The 26,215-nt window shown below is 43.7% G+C and overlaps 2 protein-coding genes across 2 annotated transcripts in view; one reads left to right on the top strand and one right to left on the bottom strand.

Annotated features, from left to right (window-relative positions):
- Positions 1–111: 111 nt before the first annotated feature.
- Positions 112–21,610, bottom strand: LOC118373683 (atlastin-1-like). The gene is made up of 15 exons (XM_052496218.1): positions 21,412–21,610; positions 17,698–17,948; positions 17,127–17,261; positions 15,930–16,034; positions 14,966–15,016; positions 14,723–14,779; positions 12,184–12,276; positions 10,162–10,300; positions 8,624–8,751; positions 8,299–8,355; positions 8,144–8,215; positions 6,177–6,329; positions 3,500–3,778; positions 2,947–2,961; positions 112–1,860 (listed from the first exon to the last, which is right to left on the bottom strand). The coding sequence occupies exons 1-15, from the start codon at positions 21,443–21,445 to the stop codon at positions 1,735–1,737; spliced, it is 1,695 nt and encodes a 564-aa protein (XP_052352178.1). The 5' UTR covers positions 21,446–21,610; the 3' UTR covers positions 112–1,734.
- Positions 21,611–21,874: 264 nt separating this feature from the next.
- LOC118377506 (mitogen-activated protein kinase kinase kinase kinase 5-like) overlaps positions 21,875–26,215 on the top strand; it is a 172,245-nt gene continuing 167,904 nt past the window's right edge. The window contains exons 1-2 of the mRNA XM_052496219.1: positions 21,875–22,151; positions 22,545–22,856. Of these exons, the coding sequence (XP_052352179.1) occupies positions 22,749–22,856 (108 nt within the window). The 5' untranslated portion in view covers positions 21,875–22,151; positions 22,545–22,748. The remainder of the gene's footprint in view (positions 22,152–22,544; positions 22,857–26,215) is intronic.

The raw sequence follows: 26,215 nt of genomic DNA, 5'->3' as shown, positions 1-26,215 counted from the left end.
GTCTCTCTCTCTCTCTCTCTCTCTCTCTCTCTCTCTCTCTCTCCTGTACAACGGACAAACATCTGTTTTCCCCAGCCATCCCTCCACCCACAAAAAGAGGTCACACAACAATTCAAGAGGATCATACCATTTCTGTTTTTTGAAATGTATTTATTTACCAAAACTGAGCAGGAAGCAGACCAATATGAAGTGATACATATAATAGATAGTGTGAACTTTGAATTATTCTCTACCTCTACCCAGCCCTGTGCCATTAGTTGAAGGCTCTTTAAAACACATCACAAATTACACTCTGGTTCATGTCTACCGTAACTAACTCAGTGTTCGGGGAGTATTTCCACTACTTAAATTACAACTATCGTGTCCCCCGCCAGTGAATTCCTTTCCAGTCTAAATTTGTGACCATTTTGAGATACAATAACATATATTTAATTCTGTGTGCACAGTATGACGCTCTGACGTCCATGTAAACTAGTGGCAGCCGCATACGAAGGAAGACAATGCTGCACGAAACTGTAGATGCACTATATTGGCACACAGCACCCACAGATTCAATAACTAAGAAACAAACATCCCCCCCGTATGATGAAATACCGAAATCTCTGTATTTTGAAAGTTTTATATATATATATATCTTTTAAAAACGTGATCGCTGATAAGCAAAACATTTTTTTAGGACTATGTCAACAGTGGACGAATGAAACAGATACCAAAAGATTAGTCTTTGGGTGGAGTTTTCCTTTTAAAGTGCCAGGATAAGTACAAGCCCTAAAACATGTGACAAATATACCAGACTCAAGATGAGACTGGAGAGCCTAAAACGGTAGACACTAACGATTTACCATGCGGATTAAAATGTGTATATTTTAAGCAAAGATGCTTAACCAAAAGGGACCCTATTCCTTTTATTATATATTTTTATTTTACCTTTATTTAACCTTTATTTTACCTTTATTTAACCAGGCTAGTCAGTTAAGAACAAATTCTTATTTTCAATGACTGCCTAGGAACAGTGGGTTAACTGCCTTGTTCAGGGGCAGAATGACAGATTTGTACCTTCTCAGCTCAGGGGTTTGAACTTGCAACCTTCCAGTTACTAGTCCAACGCTCTAACCACTAGGCTACCCTGCCACCCCATTTGGGACGTTTCTTAGATTAAAAACACTAAACTCGATCAAACATCAACATACATGGACCACCAGTCAGTTACAAGGTCAGAGGTCAACTTCGATTAAACCTCTCTCCCCAAAACGGCATAATCAGGTAAACTCCTATTCGTGAAAATCAGCAGCATTGTCTTCAGACGACCAGATGGCTTCGTTTCTCTTCTAAAAGGGGAACGCGTTGCCAAACTACCAAGTTGCAGACGGCCGTTCGGCACGCGATCTGACGCAAGACAATTAAATCTGCCGTAAACTATAAAATGACTCTACTGCACCCCTATGTTCTCCAAATGAAGGACAATGATAAGTGAAAATCCCCATTGTTGATAGGGCAGCAACCCCAGTTCAAAGGGAGATGGTGCCACTGCCTCTAGGACATTACAATGGTCCACATTTGGATTTAAAATAGTGAACGCGTCGCTGGACTGTTCCAGCCAATACCATAGTAAAAGAGTGCCCTGCAGATGAGGATGCTTCCCTTGTCTCCCCCTCTTCCCTCCTCTCTGTCCATCATGCTACTTAAGAGGTACCCAGCAGTCCCTGCTGTGCTCTAGCCAATCAGGTCACCCAGTCAGTTCCTCATCCTGGTGGGTTTCTCCGGGGCCTCCGCCCCCTCTTCGGGGGCCTGGGGACCAGAGAACGCATGGTGGTACAGGTGCCCGTGATTGGCTGCAGCATTATACAGCTTATACAGCGCCTGGAAAAAATGAGAAGAGGGATTGTAACTGGCCAAGAACAGGGGGCATTTAAATAAATCATTGTCTGAACTCTCAAGATCGTTGGTCCAAAATGTGTCTAGATACAGAAACATTACTTCTACAGAACCTGTGAACAACAGGAGAGGAAGAGGAGAGGAAGAGGGTGCATTTCAGACTAACCAATATTGGAATGCTCAAGATGGATAGAGTTATTGATCCATTCAGTAGGCCTACACCATAGAGATGGACTGATACATCCAGTAGGCCTACACCATAGAGATGGACTGATACATCCAGTAGGCCTACACCATAGAGATGGACTGATACATCCAGTAGGCCTACACCATAGAGATGGACTGATACATCCAGTAGGCCTACACCATAGAGATGGACTGATACATCCAGTAGGCCTACACCATAGAGATGGACTGATACATCCAGTAGGCCTATACCATAGAGATGGACTGATACATCCAGTAGGCCTATACCATAGGGATGGACTGATACATCCAGTAGGTCTATACCATAGAGATGGACTGATACATCCAGTAGGCCTACACCATAGAGATGGACTGATCCATCCAGTAGGCCTATACCATAGAGATGGACTGATACATCCAGTAGGCCTATACCATAGAGATGGACTGATACATCCAGTAGGCCTACACCATAGAGATGGACTGATCCATCCAGTAGGCCTATACCATAGAGATGGACTGATCCATCCAGTAGGCCTATACCATAGAGATGGACTGATACATCCAGTAGGCCTACACCATAGAGATGGACTGATACATCCAGTAGGCCTATACCATAGAGATGGACTGATACATCCAGTAGGCCTATACCATAGAGATGGACTGATACATCCAGTAGGCCTACACCATAGAGATGGACTGATACATCCAGTAGGCCTACACCATAGAGATGGACTGATACATTCAGTAGGCCTATACCATAGAGTTGGAGAAGAAAGAGGACTTATCTTTGTATCTGTGCCATCTATGGATAAACTAGCTCTATCCATCTGGAGTTCTCTTTTTATCTCTATGGCCTAACGCTGACTGATTGAGAACACAACTCACCTCATTTGTGCTTCCCTGTTGCAAAACATAGAAAAACAAAAACACGGGTCTTAGACAAATTAAATGTAATATAAAATATTTACATGTTTGAAATGTTGTCTTCAGCTCAAACTCTTAAAAAGACAACACGTTGCAATTATTTCCAGATGGTTCAACGCAGTAAAATGTGTTGTATGTCGCCACCTAGTGGTTCAGATGCTCTATCACTTATACACAACATCTCTAGTTAAAACTGTGAGGATCCTTCTGGTTTAAGAGTCCATAAACTTTTAATCGCTTTATGGTACACACATCGATATGATAACGCACATTGTCATAGAGCGCATGTACCATGTCCATTTTAGGACATCCTCAGCCTCAAACCTTCCTCGAGTCATTCCTTTTCCTCCTTTGAGTCAATTCCTTCAAGAAGGAGTGAGATAACACAATGGATGTGGTGAGGTATGAGACTGAGGATATCCTAAAAATGGACACCGTACCCCTGGCTATACACTAAAATATAGAATAAAATACACATTTAGAATTTGGGCATAGCCCAGGTGTGGGGACTTACCTGGTCCCAGAGGGCTCCAGCCACCTGGTCGATGACCTGACCCAGCTCTCGGTACTCCCCAGAGTAGCGTATGTAAGCCCAGGTACACAGGGTGATCAACGTCAGGCCCAGAATCATATTACACACGCTGGCGATGATGTCAACCCCCACGAAGCCCGTGATCCCCGCCACCACGTACATGATGAAGATCACCACGAACAGAGTGGCCGGGGTGCGGGCGGCGTGGAAGATGTTCTTGGAGTCGTTGTGCTTGATGTACTGGTTGAACACCTCATCCACCTGGAACAGAGTTGGTTATAGGGGGATTTTACCACTGTGTTACTCTAGAAAAAAGGGGGGAGGGGTCTGATGAAGGAATTTATATGTTTAAAGTAATGACTAAAGTATTCCACCCTGAAATCATATTGTATGAAATGTGTTAGTCATAATTTAATAATGTGTGTAACTAGGCCATTGTGTTACTATTTCGCAATATGAGCAGGGTATAGTTGAGACATTCAAGGCCAACTGAACTGTCGACTTGTGATCTAGCTAGGGGAGTAACTGTTAGGAATGGCTTGCAGAAGATCATGAGAAACTGTGTGTTAGTATTGTGAAGAAAATACAGCCCACCCAAAGAAAGGTGGAGTTTCTACTGATGTGTGTGATAAAAAGGATTGTGTTCTCATTTTGAAGTCAGAGTACTCTCTGAATAAAGTATTGATCTATTGCAGACTGGGATGTTGTCTAAATTATTCTATTAACCCGGGCCTTACAACCTCTGGGAATTGGTCAAAGCTATAGTGATTGTTGAGTTATCATCATCATCGGGATTGAACATTCTCGTGACAGGGTCCATTCAATCGGTTCTGAAGATCTGCGCTACAGCAGTATTCTAATTTAAAAAAGGTCATTTCCGATTGGCCCGTAGTCTTTATTTTATTTACATATTAGACCTTTTATTTCAACAGGAAGTCAACATTGAGACAGAGGGTCTCATTTCCAGGTGAGCCCTGTGAAACACAATACACAGACATACAATATCTACACATTTAAAACTACACATGTTGAAATACACACACAAAAAAAAGAAGTTACGTTTCTCAGCTACTAGGTCCTCAATCAAACACTCTAAACTACCTGTGTGGCACCAGAACATCCCATTTTAATGAGATCTGTAGATTGTTCCAGAAGTGGGCCCACTTCAACACTAAAAGAATATTCTAAATCGTTCAATGAACAGATAAGTCCCATTGACGGTATCTACAAAATTCAGTGGAGACCTGAGGAACCTCGACAGTTCAAACCAACCCTGTGAACGTGTTTGTTAACTCGTGTATTTATACTTCAACAACGTAGTGGGGTTAAGTCGGAAGCTTGTGCTGTAGACAAAGAAGGAGTAATGAAGTGATCGACATTAATGAGAACCAGACAAACGTTCCCATACAGGAAGCAGTGCGGAGTATTAAAACCGTCACTTGTGATAAAAAAAAAAGAAGGGTGTTATGGTTGATGGCATCCAACAGCTTAAGACGAGTGGCTGCTGCATTCCCATAAATTATGTCACCATCGTAAAGAACTGGCAAGGAAGGTTGACTTACAAAACTGCCCCCGAATGTTTCCAGCGAACTGCCCCCGAATGTTTCCAGCGAACTGCCCCCGAATGTTTCCAGCGAACTGCCCCCGAATGTTTCCAGCGAACTGCCCCCGAATGTTTCCAGCGCCTAACCAAAGTCTACACCCATTTTCAAAATATTCCCCCTTCTGTTGGTTTACAGCCCGAAATTAAAATGCATTAAAATATATTATTTCTGTCATTGATCTACACATCCTGCCTGACAACTTCCAAGTGAAAAACATATTCAGATTTATGTATATCAATAAAAGACAAACATAAATACCTTGGTTTGATAAGTGTCCACCCCCTTGTAATATTGTAATAGCAGTCCTAAATTAGCTTGGGTGTAACCAGTCACCTTCACCAATCACTTTTACCAATCACTTTTACCAATCACCTTCACACACCAAGTGAATTCATGATTTCAGGATATATTCAGCAGTTGACGTTACGTTATAAGACGCTATTTTTTTTCGTTTATCACACAGTCTTCATAGATCGATATCTAGGCTATATATGGACCGATTTAATTGAAAAAAAGACCCAATAGTGATTATGGGACATCTAGGAGTGCCAACAAAGAAGCTCGTCAAAGGTAATGAATGTTTTATATTTTATTTGTGCGGTTTGTGTAGCGCCGACTATGCTAATTATTTTGTTTACGTCCCCTGCGGGTCTTTAGGGGTGTTGCATGCTATCAGATAATAGCTTCTCATGCTTTCGCCGAAAAGCATTTTAAAAATCTGACTTGTTGCCTGGATTCACAACGAGTGTAGCTTTAATTCAATACCCTGCATGTGTATTTTAATGAACGTTTGAGTTTTAACTAATACTATTAGCATTTAGCGTAGCGCATTTGCATTTCCAGAGCTCTAGATGGGACGCCTGCGTGCCAGGTAGGAGCAAGAGGTTAAAGAACAAATGGTCAAAGGTGAGGAAAGACAAAAGACAGGGATTCAGATTCCACCTGTGACAGACCACCAAAGAGGGAATTTCCTATTGGGTTAAAGGTTATAAGAAAGATGTTTCCCGAGCGAGAGACAGGGGGTTCAGATCCCACCTGTGCTTCCTGTGACATACCTCTCCCTCCAGCTGTAGCAGGTAGCGTCGGCTGAACTCCTCCCCTCCCATCTTCTTGACCCCCCGAAACACCTGGAGGGCTTCCTCTCTGATGTCACTGTGTCTGGCCTGGAGCTCTGCTGGAGCCAAGAAGGGCCGGTCCCCACCACACACCTGGGGAGAGAGGAGGAGGAGGAATGAAGGGGAGAGAGGAGGAGGAGGAATGGAGGGGAGAGAGGAGGAGGAGGAATGGAGGGGAGAGAGGAGGAGGAGGAATGGAGGGGAGAGAGAGGAGGAGGAGGATGGGAATGGAGGAGGAATGGAGGGGAGAGAGGAGGAGGAGGAATGGAGGGGAGAGAGGAGGAGGAGGAATGGAGGGGGAGGAATGGAGGGGAGAGAGGAGGGGGAGGAATGGAGGGGAGAGAGGAGGAGGAGGAATGGAGGGGAGAGAGGAGGAGGAGGAATGGAGGGGAGAGAGGAGGAGGAGGAATGGAGGGGAGAGAGGTCTCAGGACAACAGGAGGGAATGGAGGGGGAGAGGAGGGGGAGGAATGGAGGTCTCAGGAGAGTCTCAGGACAGGGGAGGGGGAGACAAGTTAGCAGGTCTCAGGACAAAGAGGTCTCAGGACAACAGCAGGTCTCAGGACAACAGCAGGTCTCAGGACAACAGCAGGTCTCAGGACAACAGCAGGTCTCAGGACAACAGGTCTCAGGACAACAGCAGGTCTCAGGAGAGGTCTCAGGTCTCAGGACAACAGCAGGTCTCAGGACAACAGAATGACAGGTTGGTCTCAGGGGGAGGACAACAGGGTCTCAGGACAACAGGACAACAGCAGGTCTCAGGACAACAGCAAGTCTCAGGACAACAGCAAGGTCTCAGGACAACAGCAAGTCTCAGGACAACAGCAAGTCTCAGGACAACAGCAGGTCTCAGGACAACAGCAAGTCTCAGGACAACAGCAAGTCTCAGGACAACAGCAAGTCTCAGGACAACAGCAAGTCTCAGGACAACAGCAGGTCTCAGGACAACAGCAGGTCTCAGGACAACAGCAGGTCTCAGGACAACAGCAGGTCTCAGGACAACAGCAGGTCTCAGGACAACAGCAGGTCTCAGGACAACAGCAGGTCTCAGGACAACAGCAGGTCTCAGGACAACAGCAGGTCTCAGGACAACAGCAGGTCTCAGGACACACAGTCTCAGGACAACAGCAAGTCTCAGGACAACAGCAAGTCTCAGGACAACAGCAAGTCTCAGGACAACAGCAGGTCTCAGGACAACAGCAGGTCTCAGGACAACAGCAGGTCTCAGGACAACAGCAGGTCTCAGGACAACAGCAGGTCTCAGGACAACAGCAGGTCTCAGGACAACAGCAGGTCTCAGGACAACAGCAGGTCTCAGGACAACAGCAGGTCTCAGGACAACAGCAGGTCTCAGGACAACAGCAGGTCTCAGGACAACAGCAGGTCTCAGGACAACAGCAAGTCTCAGGACAACAGCAAGTCTCAGGACAACAGCAAGTCTCAGGACAACAGCAAGTCTCAGGACAACAGCAAGTCTCAGGACAACAGCAGGTCTCAGGACAACAGCAAGTCTCAGGACAACAGCAGGTCTCAGGACAACAGCAGGTCTCAGGACAACAGCAGGTCTCAGGACAACAGCAGGTCTCAGGACAACAGCAGGTCTCAGGACAACAGCAGGTCTCAGGACAACAGCAGGTCTCAGGACAACAGCAGGTCTCAGGACAACAGCAGGTCTCAGGACAACAGCAGGTCTCAGGACAACAGCAGGTCTCAGGACAACAGCAGGTCTCAGGACAACAGCAGGTCTCAGGACAACAGCAGGTCTCAGGACAACAGCAGGTCTCAGGACAACAGCAAGTCTCAGGACAACAGCAAGTCTCAGGACAACAGCAAGTCTCAGCAGCATTATAATCGGTTGGCAGCAGCATTATAATCGGAGATAAGCCCGGATAAGTCCTGCCTTGTTACCTGCTCCATCTTCTTGTTGTACAGGTCCCTGGCTGCGGCCACTGCTGCCAGGTTGTTGGCCTCCGCTGTGGCCTGAGGAACACCACACGGTTATATTCATCAGGTAATAACGCACTATAATGATGGAAGAAAGATACAACACAAGACATTGGTACCTGCAGCATGGATTTCGGGTGTGGCAGCTCCTCCCCCTGGTAGATTTTGATGTATGCCTGGGTGGTGGTGGTGGAGGGGGGGGTGGGAAATCATCATCAACAAACACCTACATTACTTCACAACAATTTCAATATCATTATTTTCACTGGTTGGTTGAAGCATTCACTCCATTGTGAATATCGGTTGATGCACATTGTTTAACCGTACCAAATTCGAGTAGCCTGGTCCCAGATCTGTTTGTGCTGTCTTGTTAACTTCTGACCACGACCAGAGGACTTACAAACAGATCTGGGACCAGGCTAAAAATCGAAGACCCCCCAGGACCTTGAAGTACTCCAGCAGGCCTCTGCAGGTGATGTTGCTGCCGTTGATCTCCTTGACATCCAGGTTCTTGGGACTCAGCAGCCACGGGACCAGGATCTGCAGGTTGTTGATGAACTCACGGTCGATCTCTGCACACGGGTTAGGGAGAAGTGAGATTAGGAAAAGGTTAGGCAACCATGTTGCCTCGAGCTGGGCTTGAACCAGCGACCCTTTGCATTAACCAAGTAGGAGGACTAAACAAAAAACACACTTCCTGTCATGTGACAATTTCAGTCATGTTCCTTTAAAATTTAATCGCATCAAGGGAACATCTAACTTTAATTATTATTTACTTTTGTTTAACTAGGCAAGTTAGCGAAGAACAAATTCTTATTTACAATGACAGCCTAGCCGGGGAACAGTGGGTTAACTGGTCTAGGAACAGTGGGTTAACTGCCTATTCAGGGGCTGAATGACAGATGTTTACCTTGTCAGCTCAGGGATTTGATCCAACAACCTTCCGGTTACAGGCACAAAGCTCTAACCACTAGACTACCTGCCGCCTCAAACTATAGTGTGCTGTGTGCATTAAATTAATCAATGGGTTTAGTCTGTTGTGTTTAAATTCATCAATGGGATTAGTCTGTTGTGTTTAAATTCATCAAATGGGATTAGTCGGTTGTGTTTAAATTCATCAATGGGATTAGTCTGTTGTGTTTAAATTCATCAATGGGATTAGTCTGTTGTGTTTAAATTCATCAAATGGGATTAGTCTGTTGTGTTTAAATGCATCAAATGGGATTAGTCTGTTGTGTTTAAATTCATCAAATGGGATTAGTCTGTTGTGTTTAAATTCATCAAATGGGATTAGTCGGTTGTGTTTAAATTCATCAAATGGGATTAGTCGGTTGTGTTTAAATTCATCAAATGGGATTAGTCTGTTGTGTTTAAATTCATCAAATGGGATTAGTCTGTTGTGTTTAAATTCATCAATGGGATTAGTCTGTTGTGTTTAAATTCATCAAATGGGATTAGTCTGTTGTGTTTAAATTCATCAAATGGGATTAGTCTGTTGTGTTTAAATTCATCAAATGGGATTAGTCTGTTGTGTTTAAATTCATCAAATGGGATTAGTCTGTTGTTTAAATTCATCAAATGGGATTAGTCTGTTGTTTAAATTCATCAATGGGATTAGTCTGTTGTTTAAATTCATCAAATGGGATTAGTCTGTTGTTTAAATTCATCAAATGGGATTAGTCTGTTGTGTTTAAATTCATCAAATGGGATTAGTCGGTTGTGTTTAAATTCATCAAATGGGATTAGTCGGTTGTGTTTAAATTCATCAAATGGGATTAGTCTGTTGTGTTTAAATGCATCAATGGGATTAGTCTGTTGTGTTTAAATTCATCAAATGGGATTAGTCTGTTGTGTTTAAATTCATCAAATGGGATTAGTCGGTTGTGTTTAAATTCATCAATGGGATTAGTCTGTTGTTTTGTCATCACAAAGTGTGTTGTGTTTGTTTTAAAACCAGCAAGATGACAAAACATGTATTGTACCTTTGAGTCTGCCGTCGAAGTTGGGGTTGGTGGCCACTTTGAGTCCGGGGTGGGGCATCAGGAAGCAGGAGATGTTGGTGAAGCAGGAGTGGATGTGTTTACGAACATTCTGCAGCTCCTCATGCTGATTCTCTGAGATCTAGAACACAGAACCATAACCACAGACACAAACAGTCAACCACAGAACCACAGACAAACAGTCAACCACAGACATAACCACAGACACAAACAGTCAACCACAGACAAACAGTCAACCACAGACACAAACAGTCAACCACAGAACCACAGACAAACAGTCAACCATAGACACATAACCACAGACACATAACCACAGACACAAACAGTCAACCACAGACACACAACCACAGAACCACAGACACAAACAGTCAACCACAGAACCACAGACACAAACAGTCAACCACAGAACCACAGACACAAACAGTCAACCACAGACACAAACAGTCAACCACAGACACACAACCACAACCAGACACAAACAGTCAAGCACAGACACAAACACAAACAGTCAACCACAAACAGTCAACCACAGACACACAACCACAGACACAGACACAAACAGTCAACCAGACACACAAGCACATAACCACAGACACAAACAGTCAACCACAGGCACACAAACAGTCAACCACAGACACAAACAGTCAACCACAGGCACACAAACAGTCAACCACAGACACAAACAGTCAACCACAGACACAAACAGTCAACCACAGACACACAACCACAACCACAGACACAAACACAAGCTCAGTTGGTAACAGGGTACTGCTACCACATCCAAGGTCATGGGTTCAATTCCTGCAGAGGATTAGAGGGATCTGTATGTTTGTTTGGCTTAAAGGGTCTTCTTATATTACTATTATCATTATAATCATTATCGTTATAATCATTATCGTTATAATCATTATAATCATTATCGTTATAATCATTATCGTTATAATCATTATCGTTATAATCATTATAATCATTATCGTTATAATCATTATCGTTATAATCATTATCGTTATAATCATTATAATCATTATCGTTATAATCATTATCGTTATAATCATTATCGTTATAATCATTATAATCATTATCGTTATAATCATTATCGTTATAATCATTATCGTTATAATCATTATCGTTATAATCATTATCGTTATAATCATTATCATTATAATCATTATAGTCATAATCATTATAATCATTATCGTTATAATCATTATCGTTATAATCATTATCGTTATAATCATTATCATTATAATCATTATCGTTATAATAATTATCGTTATAATAATTATCGTTATAATCATTGTTATTATAATCGTTATTAATTTTATTATTATAATAATCATCTTTATTTTTATTATGATCATCATAATCATTATTATTATTGTCATCATTACCATTATTATCATCATCATTATTATTGTCATCATTACCATTATTATAATTTGTCATTATTATAATTTATCATTATCATTATTATCAGTATCATTATTATCATTATCACTATTATCAGTATCATTATTATCATGATCAGTATTATCACCATTATCATTATCGGTATTATCAGTATACTTACTATCATTATCGGTATTGTCACCGTTATCGGTATTATCGGTGTCATTATTATCAGTGTCATTATCATCATTGCCATTATCGTTATCGGTATTATCATCATTAACATTATTATCATTGTCGATATTGTCCCCATTATCACTATCGTTATTATCACCATTGTCGTTATCGTTGTTGCCATTATCATTATCGGTATTATCATTATTATCATTATCGGTATTATCATCATTGACATTATCATTATGATCATTATCGGTATTATCATCATTGACATTATCATTATGATCATTATCATCAGTATCATTATTATAACTAACATGATAATGTCGCATAAATAGCAGCCTTTTATTTTTCTGGTAACGACACTGTGTTAATATAACTTGTTGTTGTTATCTTTATGTGAACCACTATAATCATTGTTCATCGGTGACCTCTGACCTTGAGTCTTTTCTCCAGGAACTTCATGCCTCCTTCCTGCCCGTAGCCGAACTCGTAGGGAAAACTCCAGTCCCGGACCAGGAATATCATGGACTGGAACAATACAGACATGGCTTCACTAAGTTACGGCGCAGTGGCAAAGAATTAGCAAGGAAAGTCTCTGACAGCAAGAAGATACCAAAGTAAATAGGACCTAAATCATTCCTGCTCTGGTGAATCAGCCTTGTTATACCAGCCTGAGGTAAACCGGCCTTGAGGTAAACTAGATATCCCTCTAGTGGTGTGGGGGATGTGCTTTGGCAAAGTGGGTGGGGTTATATCCTTCCTGTTTGGCCCTGTCCGGGGTGTCCTCGGATGGGGCCACAGTGTCTCCTGACCCCTCCTGTCTCAGCCTCCAGTATTTATGCTGCAGTAGTTTGTGTCGGGGGGCTAGGGTCAGTTTGTTATATCTGGAGTACTTCTCCTGTCCTATTCGGTGTCCTGTGTGAATCTAAGTGTGCGTTCTCTAATTCTCTCCTTCTCTCTTTCTTTCTCTCTCTCGGAGGACCTGAGCCCTAGGACCATGTCCCAGGACTACCTGACATGAGGACTCCTTGCTGTCCCCAGTCCACCTGGCCATGCTCCTGCTCCAGTTTCAACTGACCTGAGCCCTAGGACCGTGCCCCAGGACTACCTGACATGAAGGCTCCTTGCTGTCCCCAGTCCACCTGACTGTGCTGCTGCTCCAGTTTCAACTGTTCTGCCTTATTATTATTCGACCATGCTGGTCATTTATGAACATTTGAACATCTTGGTCATGTTCTGTTATAATCTCTACCCGGCACAGCCAGAAGAGGACTGGCCACCCCACATAGCCCGGTTCCTCTCTAGGTTTCTTCCTAGGTTTTGGCCTTTCTAGGGAGTTTTTCCTAGCCACCGTGCTTTTACACCTGCATTGTTTGCTGTTTGGGGTTTTAGGCTGGGTTTCTGTACAGCACTTTGAGATATCAGCTGATGTACGAAGGGCTATATAAATAAATTTGATTTGATTTGATTTGATTTAAACTGAATCATATTGTTAAATCAGTCTTGTTAAACCAGCCTTCTGGTAAACTGAATCATATTGTTAAACCAGTCTTGTTAAACCAGCCTTCTGGTAAACTGAATCAGCCTCAGTAAACCACCCTGATCTCGCGAGCTCACATTCTGTTTCACGAACGTCAGCGCAGTGGTCAGTCTGGATGCACAAGCCTTTAAAACTGAATAACAGTGGTCAGTCTGGATGCTCAAGCCTCTAAAACTGAATAACAGTGGTCAGTCTGGATGCTCAAGCCTTTAAAACTGAATAACAGTGGTCAGTCTGGATGCTCAAGCCTCTAAAACTGAATAACAGTGGTCAGTCTGGATGCTCAAGCCTCTAAAACTGAATAACAGTGGTCAGTCTGGATGCTCAAGCCTCTAAAACTGAATAACAGTGGTCAGTCTGGATGCTCAAGCCTCTAAAACTGAATAACAGTGGTCAGTCTGGATGCTCAAGCCTCTAAAACTGAATAACAGTGGTCAGTCTGGATGCACAAGCCTCTAAAACTGAATAACAGTGGTCAGTCTGGATGCTCAAGCCTCTAAAACTGAATAACAGTGGTCAGCCCGGATGCTCAAGCCTCTAAAACTGAATAACAGTGGTCAGCCCGGATGCTCAAGCCTCTAAAACTGAATAACAGTGGTCAGTCTGGATGCTCAAGCCTCTAAAACTGAATAACAGTGGTCAGCCCGGATGCTCAAGCCTCTAAAACTGAATAACAGTGGTCAGCCCGGATGCTCAAGCCTCTAAAACTGAATAACAGTGGTCAGTCTGGATGCACAAGCCTCTAAAACTGAATAACAGTGGTCAGTCTTGATGCTCAAGCCTCTAAAACTGAATAACAGTGGTCAGTCTGGATGCTCAAGCCTCTAAAACTGAATAACAGTGGTCAGTCTGGATGCTCAAGCCTTTAAAACTGAATAACAGTGGTCAGTCTGGATGCTCAAGCCTCTAAAACTGAATAACAGTGGTCAGTCTGGATGCTCAAGCCTCTAAAACTGAATAACAGTGGTCAGTCTGGATGCACAAGCCTCTAAAACTGAATAACAGTGGTCAGTCTGGATGCTCAAGCCTCTAAAACTGAATAACAGTGGTCAGCCCGGATGCTCAAGCCTCTAAAACTGAATAACAGTGGTCAGTCTGGATGCTCAAGCCTCTAAAACTGAATAACAGTGGTCAGCCCGGATGCTCAAGCCTCTAAAACTGAATAACAGTGGTCAGTCTGGATGCACAAGCCTCTAAAACTGAAAAACATTGGTCAGTCTGGATGCACAAGCCTCTAAAACTGAATAACAGTGGTCAGTCTGGATGCACAAGCCTCTAAAACTGAATAACAGTGGTCAGTCTGGATGCACAAGCCTCTAAAACTGAATAACAGTGGTCAGTCTGGATGCTCACGCCTCTAAAACTGAATAACAGTGGTCAGTCTGGATGCTCACGCCTCTAAAACTGAATAACAGGAAGGAGAGAACGTCCTACCTGGAATGGTTTAAGGAACGTTTCCTCCATAGCGAGTCTGCCATACTCAGTGAAGAGCTACAAAACAACACAAAGAGAGAGGAGAAGAAAGAGAACAACAAAAACAAACAAAAAAAAATCAACATTGATCACAATCAGGAGTTTTAAAAGTGTTAAGAAAAACAGCTAGAGTCGTCGTCTATCTGAATGTCTCCACAGGGAAAGACCTCAGTGATATTGTAGGTGATGGAATCTCTACTGTACCTGCAAGTGTTGAAGATCATCCTCCTGGACATTCTGGGAGATGTTGTACACCTGCGAAACGAGATTCAACTTTTCTACTCAAACATGTTTTTGGCACAGAAGATCTACCGTTGTCGAGGTCTCTAAACAATGTCATTACTCATGTTCAAAGACAGTGGGGTCGTTAGGGGCCAAAGCCACTGTATCTGTTAAGACAGTGGGGTCGTTAGGGGCCAAAGCCACTGTATCTGTTAAGACAGTGGGGTCATTAGGGCCACTGTATCTGTTAAGACAGTGGGGTCGTTAGGGGCCACTGTATCTGTTAAGACAGTGGGGTCGTTAGGGGCCAAAGCCACTGTATCTGTTAAGACAGTGGGGTCGTTAGGGCCACTGTATCTGTTAAGACAGTGGGGTCATTAGGGGCCAAAGCCACTGTATCTGTTAAGACAGTGGGGTCATTAGGGCCACTGTATCTGTTAAGACAGTGGGGTCGTTAGGGGCCACTGTATCTGTTAAGACAGTGGGGTCGTTAGGGGCCAAAGCCACTGTATCTGTTAAGACAGTGGGGTCGTTAGGGGCCAAAGCCACTGTATCTGTTAAGACAGTGGGGTCGTTAGGGGCCACTGTATCTGTTAAGACAGTGGGGTCGTTAGGGCCACTGTATCTGTTAAGACAGTGGTGTCGTTAGGGCCACTGTATCTGTTAAGACAGTGGTGTCGTTAGGGCCACTGTATCTGTTAAGACAGTGGGGTCGTTAGGGGCCACTGTATCTGTTAAGACAGTGGGGTCGTTAGGGGCCAAAGCCACTGTATCTGTTAAGACAGTGGGGTCGTTAGGGGCCAAAGCCACTGTATCTGTTAAGACAGTGGGGTCGTTAGGGGCCAAAGCCACTGTATCTGTTAAGACAGTGGGGTCGTTAGGGGCCAAAGCCACTGTATCTGTTAAGACAGTGGGGTCGTTAGGGGCCAAAGCCACTGTTTTGTACCTGCATGGAGCTGATCATAGTGCTTAGTGCAAACACAGTGGCTGAATCCCTCAACGTTGACTGGCTGTCAAACGTTCCCTGGGTGTCCATCAGTAGAACAGCCACCTGAAGGACGAGACAGGACAACAGAACTCTTCATCAGTGTTAATCATATTACAGTTTAACTGGAGAGACAAAACTGAAGATTAACAAGTTAATTTCCTGCCATTCTACACATTTTGCCATGGGGTGGAGAGAAACATTTGCATAATTACTGGCCGCTAGATTAATTTACCAATCAAAAACATGTTGATAAGAGCTAATTAAATGACTGACATAACAAGAGAAAACCTGCTGATGCACAACCACATTCAGAAATTACACCTGGTGGTTTTCTGCTATTATAACTCACAACAGTAAGTTGAGACCCCGACTGAGTTCTGCTGAGTGGGCTCATCCCCGATTTAAGATGGACCAACAAACATCTGTAAATATCCCAGATTGGGTCTCTGACGGTAGTCGTTATACAGAATCTACCCATGGGGCTCTGAGTCAAAAGTAGTGCACTATGTAGGGTTTACGGTCTAAAGTAGTGCAGTATGTAGGGAATAGGGTCTAAAGTAGTGCACTATGTCAGGAATAGGGTCTAAAGTACTATGGTAGGGAATAGGGTCTAAAGTAGTGCACTATGGTAGGGAATAGGGTCTAAAGTAGTGCACTATATAGGGAATAGGGTCTAAAGTAGTGCACTATATAGGGAATAGGGTCTAAAGTAGTGCACTATATAGGGAATAGGGTCTAGAGTAGTGCACTATATAGGGAATAGGGTCTAGAGTAGTGCACTATGTCAGGAATAGGGTCTAAAGTAGTGCACTATGGTAGGGAATAGGATCTAAAGTAGTGCACTATGGTAGGGAATAGGGTCTAAAGTAGTGCACTATATAGGGAATAGGGTCTAAAGTAGTGCACTATATAGGGAATAGGGTCTAGAGTAGTGCACTATATGGGGAATAGGGTCTAGAGTAGTGCACTATGTAGGGAATAGGGTCTAACGTAGTGCACTATATAGGGTCTAAAGTAGTGCACTATGTAGGGAATAGGGTCTAAAGTAGTGCACTATGTAGGGAATAGGGTCTAAAGTAGTGCACTATGTAGGGAATAGGGGCCCATTTGGGACGCACACCCCTTGAATACAGGTCAAAGGTGAGGATCTGATACCTTGCGTCCATCTGGCTTGTCCACCAGGAACACTTCGCTCCAGATCTGAATGCCGGTGGTCTCCCTCTCAGATCCACCCCTCCAGGAGAACCCTGTCAGAGGCTCCTCTGCCTCCCCCAGCCACTCCTCAGACGCCTGGGGACCATTAGATTAGATACAGACTCATTCAGGAGAGAAATACAACACGGATCGAAGCTTTTTGGACCAATCCTGCTGCTACCATATTAGTCACAAACTTTACAACAGTAAGACGCATCATAACCTTAATCATCACATTATGCCAATGCAGCAACGGTGACGCAACGTCTAATTACATGCTGAGGGATGGGTCACAGCCGGGTCAAGAGATACGAACACAAGACATGAACCACCAGGTGTGACAGGCGTCCTTTAACAGTGTTGCTTCCTTCCTCTGGACCTCGGTCTCACAAACACAAGTGACCTTCCTAATATCTTAGCCAACTTCGCCACTGAAAAGATAGCATTTCGGCAGCACGGCTGGAGACATTTCAAACTGAGTAGTGAGGTTACCAATCCCCATCCGTTACACAAGCATGACCTTTGAACTCACCTGGCTGTACATGTAACGCAGCATGAAGTCCATGAGGAAGGACTTGCCCTTGCGGAACGCCCCGGCCACAGATATGGCCACCACTTCCCTGTTGTGGACCTCTTCGGCCAATAGGATCCGGCTCAGCGCCGCCTCGTCCAACTCGAAGGTGTGGTCGTCCTTGACAACAAGCACCTGGATGGGCCGCGCCCTTCCATCGGGCTCCTCCTCCTCTGAGCTCCAGTCGTAGGTGGCTTTGTCTGTGAAGGACCCTGTCACATGACAAGGGAGGTACAAATTTAAAAAATGTTGCACATCCCATAATTCTCTCAAGTACATCTGAAATGGCTCCCCATTTTCCTATGTAGTGCATAGTATAGTGTACTTTTGACCAGAGATCTAAGAGCCCTATATAGTGCACTACCCTATGGGTCCTGTTCAAAAGTAGTGCACTAAATAGGGAATAGGGTGTCATTTGGGACACAGCCTCACACTATAATACTCCCCAATGATTTATTGGGGAACCAATGTTTCAGCACCCAGTACCTTCCTCGGGGCTAAAGGGAAAATGGCGACAGACTTAACGTCCAATACCCAGAGGGAGAAGGAATAAACTGCAGAAAGATGATGTCATCAAAGCGCACCGTTTTTGTTTGTTTGTTTGTTGTGAGTTGAATTCAAATCTGGATGTCAATAACTTTTTCGTAATGACAAGTAGTGTTAAGGGCTTGTTAATACCATAACGGCTATCTCCCCCCCGGTGGTTAACAGATCAGTATAATCTGCAATCTCCCCCCCGGTGGTTAACAGATCAGTATAATCTGCAATCTCCCCCTCCGGTGGTTAACAGATCAGTATCATCTGCTATCTCTCCCCCGGTGGTTAACAGATCAGTATCATCTGCTATATCTCCCCCGGTGGTTAACAGATCAGTATAATCTGCAATCTCCCCCTCCGGTGGTTAACAGATCATCTGCTATCTCTCCCCCGGTGGTTAACAGATCATCTGCTATCTCTCCCCCGGTGGTTAACAGATCATCTGCTATCTCTCCCCCGGTGGTTAACAGATCATCTGCTATCTCTCCCCCGGTGGTTAACAGATCATCTGCTATCTCTCCCCCGGTGGTTAACAGATCATCTGCTATCTCTCCCCCGGTGGTTAACAGATCATCTGCTATCTCTCCCCCGGTGGTTAACAGATCATCTGCTATCTCTCCCCCGGTGGTTAACAGATCAGTATCATCTGCTATCTCTCCCGGTGGTTAACAGATCAGTATCATCTGCCATCTCCCCCGGTGGTTAACAGATCAGTATCATCTGCTATCTCCCCCGGTGGTTAACAGATCAGTATCATCTGCTATCTCCCCCGGTGGTTAACAGATCAGTATCATCTGCTATCTCCCCCGGTGGTTAACAGATCAGTATCATCTGCTATCTCCCCCGGTGGTTAACAGATCAGTATCATCTCATCACAAATAAGAAGCTGCATCCCAAATGGCACCATATTCCATATATATATATAGAGTGGGCCCTGGTCAAAAGTAGTGCACTATGTAGGGAATAGAGTGCCATTTGAGACACATGCATACTGTAGCTGAGCGAGACGTTAAATCCAGTAATGATTCAAGTTAAGCATTGGTTCAGAACAGAGGATGTGGTTTGAGAAAGAGAAAGAGACAGAGAGAGACACAGAGACAAGAGAAAGAGACACAGAGACAGAGACAAGAGAATGAGACACAGAGAAAGAGACAAGAGAATGAGACACAGAGAAAGAGACAAGAGAATGAGACGGAGAGACACAGAGAGAGCGAGAGACACAGAGAGAGCGAGAGACACAGAGAGAGCGAGAGACACAGAGAGAGCGAGAGACACAGAGAGAGCGAGAGACACAGAGAGAGCGAGAGACACAGAGAGAGCGAGAGACACAGAGAGAAAGACAGAGAGAAAGACAGAGAGAAAGACAGAGAGAAAGACAGAGAGAAAGACAGAGAGAAAGACAGAGAGAAAGACAGAGAGAAAGACAGAGAGAAAGACAGAGAGCTTTCCTTTCCAGGAAGGCAGTGACTCAGTCTGCCTCTTCACAGTCTCCAGAGGCCTAATGGCTGTGTAGGCCGCAAAATCCTAGCTAGTCTGCTAACAAGGAGAAGACTGAGGAGCACACAGTCACGATATAGTGGAATGATTTTCTCCCCTTGAAGTAATGTGTTGTGTTAGCAGGCTGTTAACACACAGAAGAGTTGATAGATGGAACGGCCTACTGTCTAAGAATATATCTTATCACCCACAACACTCTAAGCTCTACCTCTGCATTTGTATAAGATGACATAATAATAAACATAGCATTAAGTCTCTTTAATACAAGAACAGACTAATAATGTAGGTGATAAAGGAAGAGACCATTTTGGGGCATTAAAAACAGACTACAGACCACAGTTAATCATGTAAAACAGTCCTGTCATCCTATGTTTCTCTGGTCTGGAATGGGGGCATTTATTTATTCTCAAAAAAAAACAAAGCAAAGCCTGTCCTAAAATAACAGGTTAAGGTCTCATCCCAAATGGCACACTATTATGTAGTGTACTATATAGGGAATAGAGTGCCATTTGAGACATATACCCTTGGTCAAAAGTAGTGCACTATATAGGGAATAGAGTGCCATTTGAGACATATGCCCTTGGTCAAAAGTAGTGCACTATATAGGGAATAGGGTGTCATTTGGGACATAATCCCAACTTCCAAACTAGCTGCTCATTGACTCCTGCTACAGAGCAGCTTCAGACATCAGCAGAGTCTAGGTCTACTCCGTACATGTACTGGGCCAATGCTCATTGCTGCTCAACTCTCTTTAAATAATAGAACAACATTCGATGTCACTCTATAGCTTCCAACCCAGTCATTCTAGCTATCACAAAAGGCTACCCGTATGTTGAATGCCCCGACGGCTCTTAGTATAGACGATATAGCAGGGTTCCGTTGACGTCTATGGCTCTTAGTATGTCTAATGATGACGGGCGTTAAAACAAGATCGTTTTAACTATGTGATAATAGACCCAAATGGTACGGCACAATTGGTGTTTATCAAACAGATATGAGATGAACATCAATCCAGAGACATACATACAGTAGCTGAGTGAAATGTAATGCTAAGGATGATGCCATCGGTTTGCCTCAGGTCCACCCATACCCTCTATAGCTAAACCCACACCCCTTATAGCCGCCCCGCCTTGACAGGTATTTGTGTAAGGGCCTAGTCCTGTAAATCAAATCTCTCTAACACTGGTTCATTCTAGCGTTGTGTTTTTTATTTTTATTGCTGTCGTTCGTTGATCTGTGCGGTAATCATTCTAAAGGGTGCGGGGATGGGGATGCTCAGACAGACGATCCACTGGCCTGTAGACTAAAAGTGAATAGAACAGACGCTTGGCCTGGGTTTATATTAGTTGATCAGCTGAACGGGGCTTGGTTTGGGTCTGGTCCAGGCCAGCGTTTTTTGCGATTGTTGAGCATTCAATAGATGTAATGGTTTGTTCTGACAACAACACGCAAATTACAACGCCTGCCCCATCATTATTCATGCACAAACATCTGACCAGCTGCATTGCTGAGACTCCCCCATAGCCTGGGCTACATTAAATAGGCTAAATAGCGCACCTCTTTTTTTGTAATCTTTAAAAAAAAAAATGTGCGTCTACAAGAGGACACATTTAGTAATCTTCATAATGATTAACCACTCACCCCAGCTGTCTCTGTCTTTACGGTTTCTCGCCATGTCTTTCTGTTTTGACTGTATGTGAGAACCTACGCGGCTGTCATGTAGACACGGGAACTAAAGGGAGGACCTCTTTCCAAACCCACACCGAGGAGGATGCTCATAGAAGAGAGGACGCTGAAGCCGACGGGGAGTTGGGTGTGCAGTATTTCTATAAATTACAAGGAGGAGGAGGAGGAGGGGGAGGGAGGGAGGGGTTGTGTTGTTTTTTTCTGCACGTTTTGTGGTTACAGTTGCTTGCTTGTTTACATCGTTAGGTGGCGGTAGTTGCACATCATTTAACAGACAAGAGATCAATTCCGTCTCGATAATTTAAAAAACAACAATGCTTTCAATAGCATTTTAATCGATTCAATTATGTTAGTTGTTGTTGTTTCCTTGTGAAAATCGGTAGGTACACCTTTTACAGTTGAATGCATGGATGACATAAAGTCCGTTTTTTCACTAGTTAGTTAGTAGCATGTCGTGTTGTCAACAGGAGGGACATGAGGACCGCAGCTCGGGTCTTTTTCCAGCTCAACGCGGTGCTTGTCGTTGTCAGAGAGAGAGAAAGAGAGATCTGACCAGCAGAAGAAGTGTTTACACTTTCTCTGAATAGGAACATTGAATTTATCTTTCGGAAGAAAGGGATTTTACACCGTAATATTGCCAAATGTAACATACGCCTACTTTCGTATGTGTCATTTATTTATAATGGGAATAAATGGTAAATTCGCCAATCTAACTCCTGTTTTGGATTTTGACTTTCGCTTAGCCAGCTAACCACTTAGCCCACTGTAACGTTAGCTTTGGATAACTACCAAAACCTAGTTAAATTATCTAGCTACAGTGTAAGTAGTTAACTTAACTTACTCTCTAACGTTACAGAGGGTTAATCATCGTATTTATATTGGTACAAGTCAATAAATCCATAGCTTCTGCTAACTTTTCCGTAGCTAACTAGTTAGTTTGCCCCAAACTAACGTTTATCCGGACAGACATCAAAATATTGTTGCCTTTTTAATGACTTCTGAAATCACGTTTGTGTTGGTTTGTTTTGTAGCTACCTATTAGCTCGAGGTTTATTAACTATTATTTTCTACTCTTGTCTCAACGGCAGGAAATGGACCCAGAAGCCAGACTTGGAAGCAACACTTCTGCAGCTTTAGAGAATAAAACAAATGATCACCTCTCGAAGTAACCGTAACGTTATTAATAACTCCTCGCCGAATGATATACCGACGTGTATGTGCACAAGCCAACGCGTTTAAATGTAAAGTGGAGTAGCTAGGTGTTAACTTTTCCAGCCAGTTAGATAGCTGTCATGGATATCTGTCCAAGACCTAGTGGAGAAATTCAAAGAAAAAACCCACAGCAGGATTTCGAGCTCATTCAACGTGTTGGGAGCGGCACATATGGAGACGTATACAAGGTATTTTTTTAATATATATATTTTTCGATCTACCTTCAAACTGAAAGTAGAGCAGTAAGCATATTTCTGAATTTTAGATCTGTGTCTTACCAAAAACAAGCTCCACACCTGTTGGAAGACACGAGATCCCTATACCATATCTATGTCCTCTTGAAACCTGGTCAGATTACTCATATTAAGTTGTAAAGGTTGTATTGGTCTCCCCCAGGCCCATAGTTAAATTCTCTCTCTCTCTCTCTCTCTCTCGCTCTCTCGTTGTGTTTTGCTTTTATGGCCAAGATATGAGTAAAGTTATGCATAGTTGTATGCATGCTCTAGTGTCTACTAACACCTTGATTCAATGGGCAGAACCTTTGTTGGTGTCAGTTTGCCAATAGTAGTTTGTGTTACAGGGGCATTTGCATTTTTAGAAAGGAGTTGAATAGGAACCACAGGGAATGCTTATCTTCAAATCAAATGTATTTATATAGTCCTTCGTACATCAGCTGATGTCTCAAAGTGCTGTACAGAAACCCAGCCTAAAACCCCAAACAGTAAGCAATGCAGGTGTAGAAGCACGGTGGCTAGGAAAAACTCTCTAGAAAGGCCAAAACCTAGGAAGAAACCTAGAGAGGAACCAGGCTATGGGGGGTGGCCAGTCCTCTTCTGGCTGTGCCGGGTGGAGATTATAACAGAACATGGCCAAGATGTTCAAATGTTCATAAATGACCAGCATGGTCAAATAATAATAATAGTAACAGTAGTTGTCGAGGGTGCAGCAAGTCCTGCTGTCTCTAGAGAGTTGAAAACAGCAGGTCTGGGACAGGTAGCACGTCCGGTGAACAGGTCAGGGTTCCATAGCCACAGGCAGAACAGTTTAAATTGGAGCAGCAGGACGGCCAGGTGGACTGGGGACAACAAGGAGTCATCATGCCAGTCAGTCCTGAGGCATTGTCCTAGGGCTCAGGTGCTCCGAGAGAAAGAGCGAATTAGAGAGCGCATACTTAAATTCACACAGGACACCAGATAAGACAGGAGAAGTACTCCAGATATAATAGACTCACCCTAGCCCCCCGACACAAACTACCACAGCATAAATACTGGAGGCTGAGACAGGAGGGGTCAGAAGACACTGTGGCCCCATCCGATGATACCCCCGGACAGAGCCAAACAGGCAGGATATAAGCCCACCCACTTTGCCAAAGCACAGCCCCCACACCACTAGATGGATATCTTCAACCACCAACTGAGACAAGGCAGAGTATAGCCCACAAATATCTCCGCCACGGCACAACCCAAGGAGGGGCGCCAACCCAGACAGGAAGTGCATGTCAGTGACTCAACCCACTCAAGTGATGCACCCCTCCTAGGGATGGCATGGAAGAGCACCAGTAAGCCAGTGACTCAGCCCCTGTAAAAGGGTTAGAGGCAGAGAATCCCAGTGGAAAGAGGGGAACCGGCCAGGCAGAGACAGCAAGGGCGGTCCGTTGCTCCAGAGCCTTTCCGTTCACCTTCACACTCCTGGGCCAGGCTACACTCAATCATATGACCCACTGAAGAGATGAGTCTACAGTAAACTCTTAAAGGTTGAGACCGAGTCTGCGTCTCTCACATGGGTAGGCAGACCATTCCATAAAAATTGAGCTTTATAGGAGAAAGCCCTGCCTCCAGCTGTTTGCTTAGAAATTCTAGGGACAATTAGGAGGCCTGCGTCTTGTGACCATAGCGTACATGTAGGTATGTACGGCAGGACCAAATCGGAAAGATGGGTAGGAGCAAGCCCATGTAATGCTTTGTAGGTTAGCAGTAAAACCTTGAAATCAGCCCTTGACTTAACAGGAAGCCAGTGTAGAGAGGCTAGCACTGGAGTAATATCATTTTTGTTTTGGTTCTAGTCAGGATTCTAGCAGCCGCATTTAGCACTAACTGAAGTTTATTTAGTGCTTTATCCGGGTAGCCGGAAAGTAGAGCATTGCAGTAGTCTAACCTAGAAGTAACAAGAGCATGGATTAATTTTTCTGCATAATTTTTGGACAGGACGTTTCTGATTTTTGCAATGTTACGTAGATGGAAAAAAGCTGTTCTTGAAACAGTCTTGATATGTTCGTCAAAAGAGAGATCAAGGTCCAGAGTAACGCCGTGGTCCTTCACAGTTTTATTTGAGACGACTGTACAACCATTAAGGTTAATTGTCAGATTCAACAGAAGATCTCTTTGTTTCTTGGGACCTAGAACAAGCATCTCTGTTTTGTCCGAGTTTTAAAAGTAGAACGTTTGCAGCCATCCACTTCCTTATGTCTGAAACACAGACTGCTAGCGAGGGCAATTTTGGGGCTTCACCATGTTTCATTGAAATGTACAGCTGTGTGTCATCCGCATAGCAGTGAAAGTTAACATTATGTTTTCGAATGACATCCCCAAGAGGTAAAATATATATATATATATATATATATCTATATATATATATATATAGTGAAAACAATAGTGGTCCTAAAACGGAACCTTGAGGAACACCGAAATTTACAGTTGATTTGTCAGAGGACAAACCATTCACAGAGACAAACTGATATCTTTCCGACAGATAAGATCTAAACCAGGCCAGAACTTGTCCGTGTAGACCAATTTGGGTTTCCAATTTCTCCAAAAGAATGTGGTGATCGATGGTATCAAAAGCAGCACTATGGTCTAGGAGCACGAGGACAGAAGGTTGAAGGTTTAGATGCCAATATTATTTTATCCTTGTGTCAAGGGATATAGTACTAAAACACTTGAGTGTCTCTCTTGATCTAGGTCCTGGCATTGTTGTGCAGACTCAGGACAACTAAGCTTTGGAGGAATGCGCAAATGTAAAGAGGAGTCTGAAATTTGCTTTCTAATGAACATGATCTTTTCCTCAAAGAAGTTCATGAATGTATTACTGCTGAAGTGAAAGCCATCCTCTCTTGGGGAATGCTGCTTTTTAGTTAGCTTTGCGACAGTATCAAAAATACATTTCGTATTGTTCTTATTTTCCTCAATTAAGTTGGAAAAATAGAATGATCGAGCAGTGAGGGCTCTTCGATACTGCACGGTACTGTCTTTCCAAGCTAGTCGGAAGACTTCCAGTTTGGTGTGGCACCATTTCCGTTCCAATTTTCTGGAAGCTTGCTTCAGAGCTCGGGTATTTTCTGTGTACCAGGGAGCTAGTTTCTTATGACAAATTGTTTTAGTTTTTAGGGGTGCAACTGCATCTAAGGGTATTGCACAGGGTTAAATTGAGTTCCTCAGTTAGGTGGTTAACTGTTTTTTTGTCCTCTGACGTCCTTGGGTTGGCAGTGGGAGTCTGGAAGGGCATCAAAGAATCTTTGTGTTGTCTGAGAATTTATAGCACGACTTTTGAT

The sequence above is a fragment of the Oncorhynchus keta genome, chromosome 35 (assembly GCF_023373465.1).
Source record: "Oncorhynchus keta strain PuntledgeMale-10-30-2019 chromosome 35, Oket_V2, whole genome shotgun sequence".
Classification (NCBI taxonomy): Eukaryota; Metazoa; Chordata; class Actinopteri; order Salmoniformes; family Salmonidae; genus Oncorhynchus; species Oncorhynchus keta.
This window is presented reverse-complemented; position numbering and strand designations above follow the sequence as displayed.

Excerpts from the sequence above, each read along its gene's own strand:
- LOC118373683 (XM_052496218.1), bottom strand. The coding sequence starts at position 21,445 with ATGGCGAGAAACCGTAAAGACAGAGACAGCTGGG. Across the intron at positions 17,262-17,697 it reads TGCGTTACATGTACAGCCAG|GCGTCTGAGGAGTGGCTGGG; the intron begins GTGAGTTCAAAG and ends AATGGTCCCCAG. Across the intron at positions 15,017-15,929 it reads CTATGATCAGCTCCATGCAG|GTGTACAACATCTCCCAGAA; the intron begins GTACAAAACAGT and ends CTCGTTTCGCAG.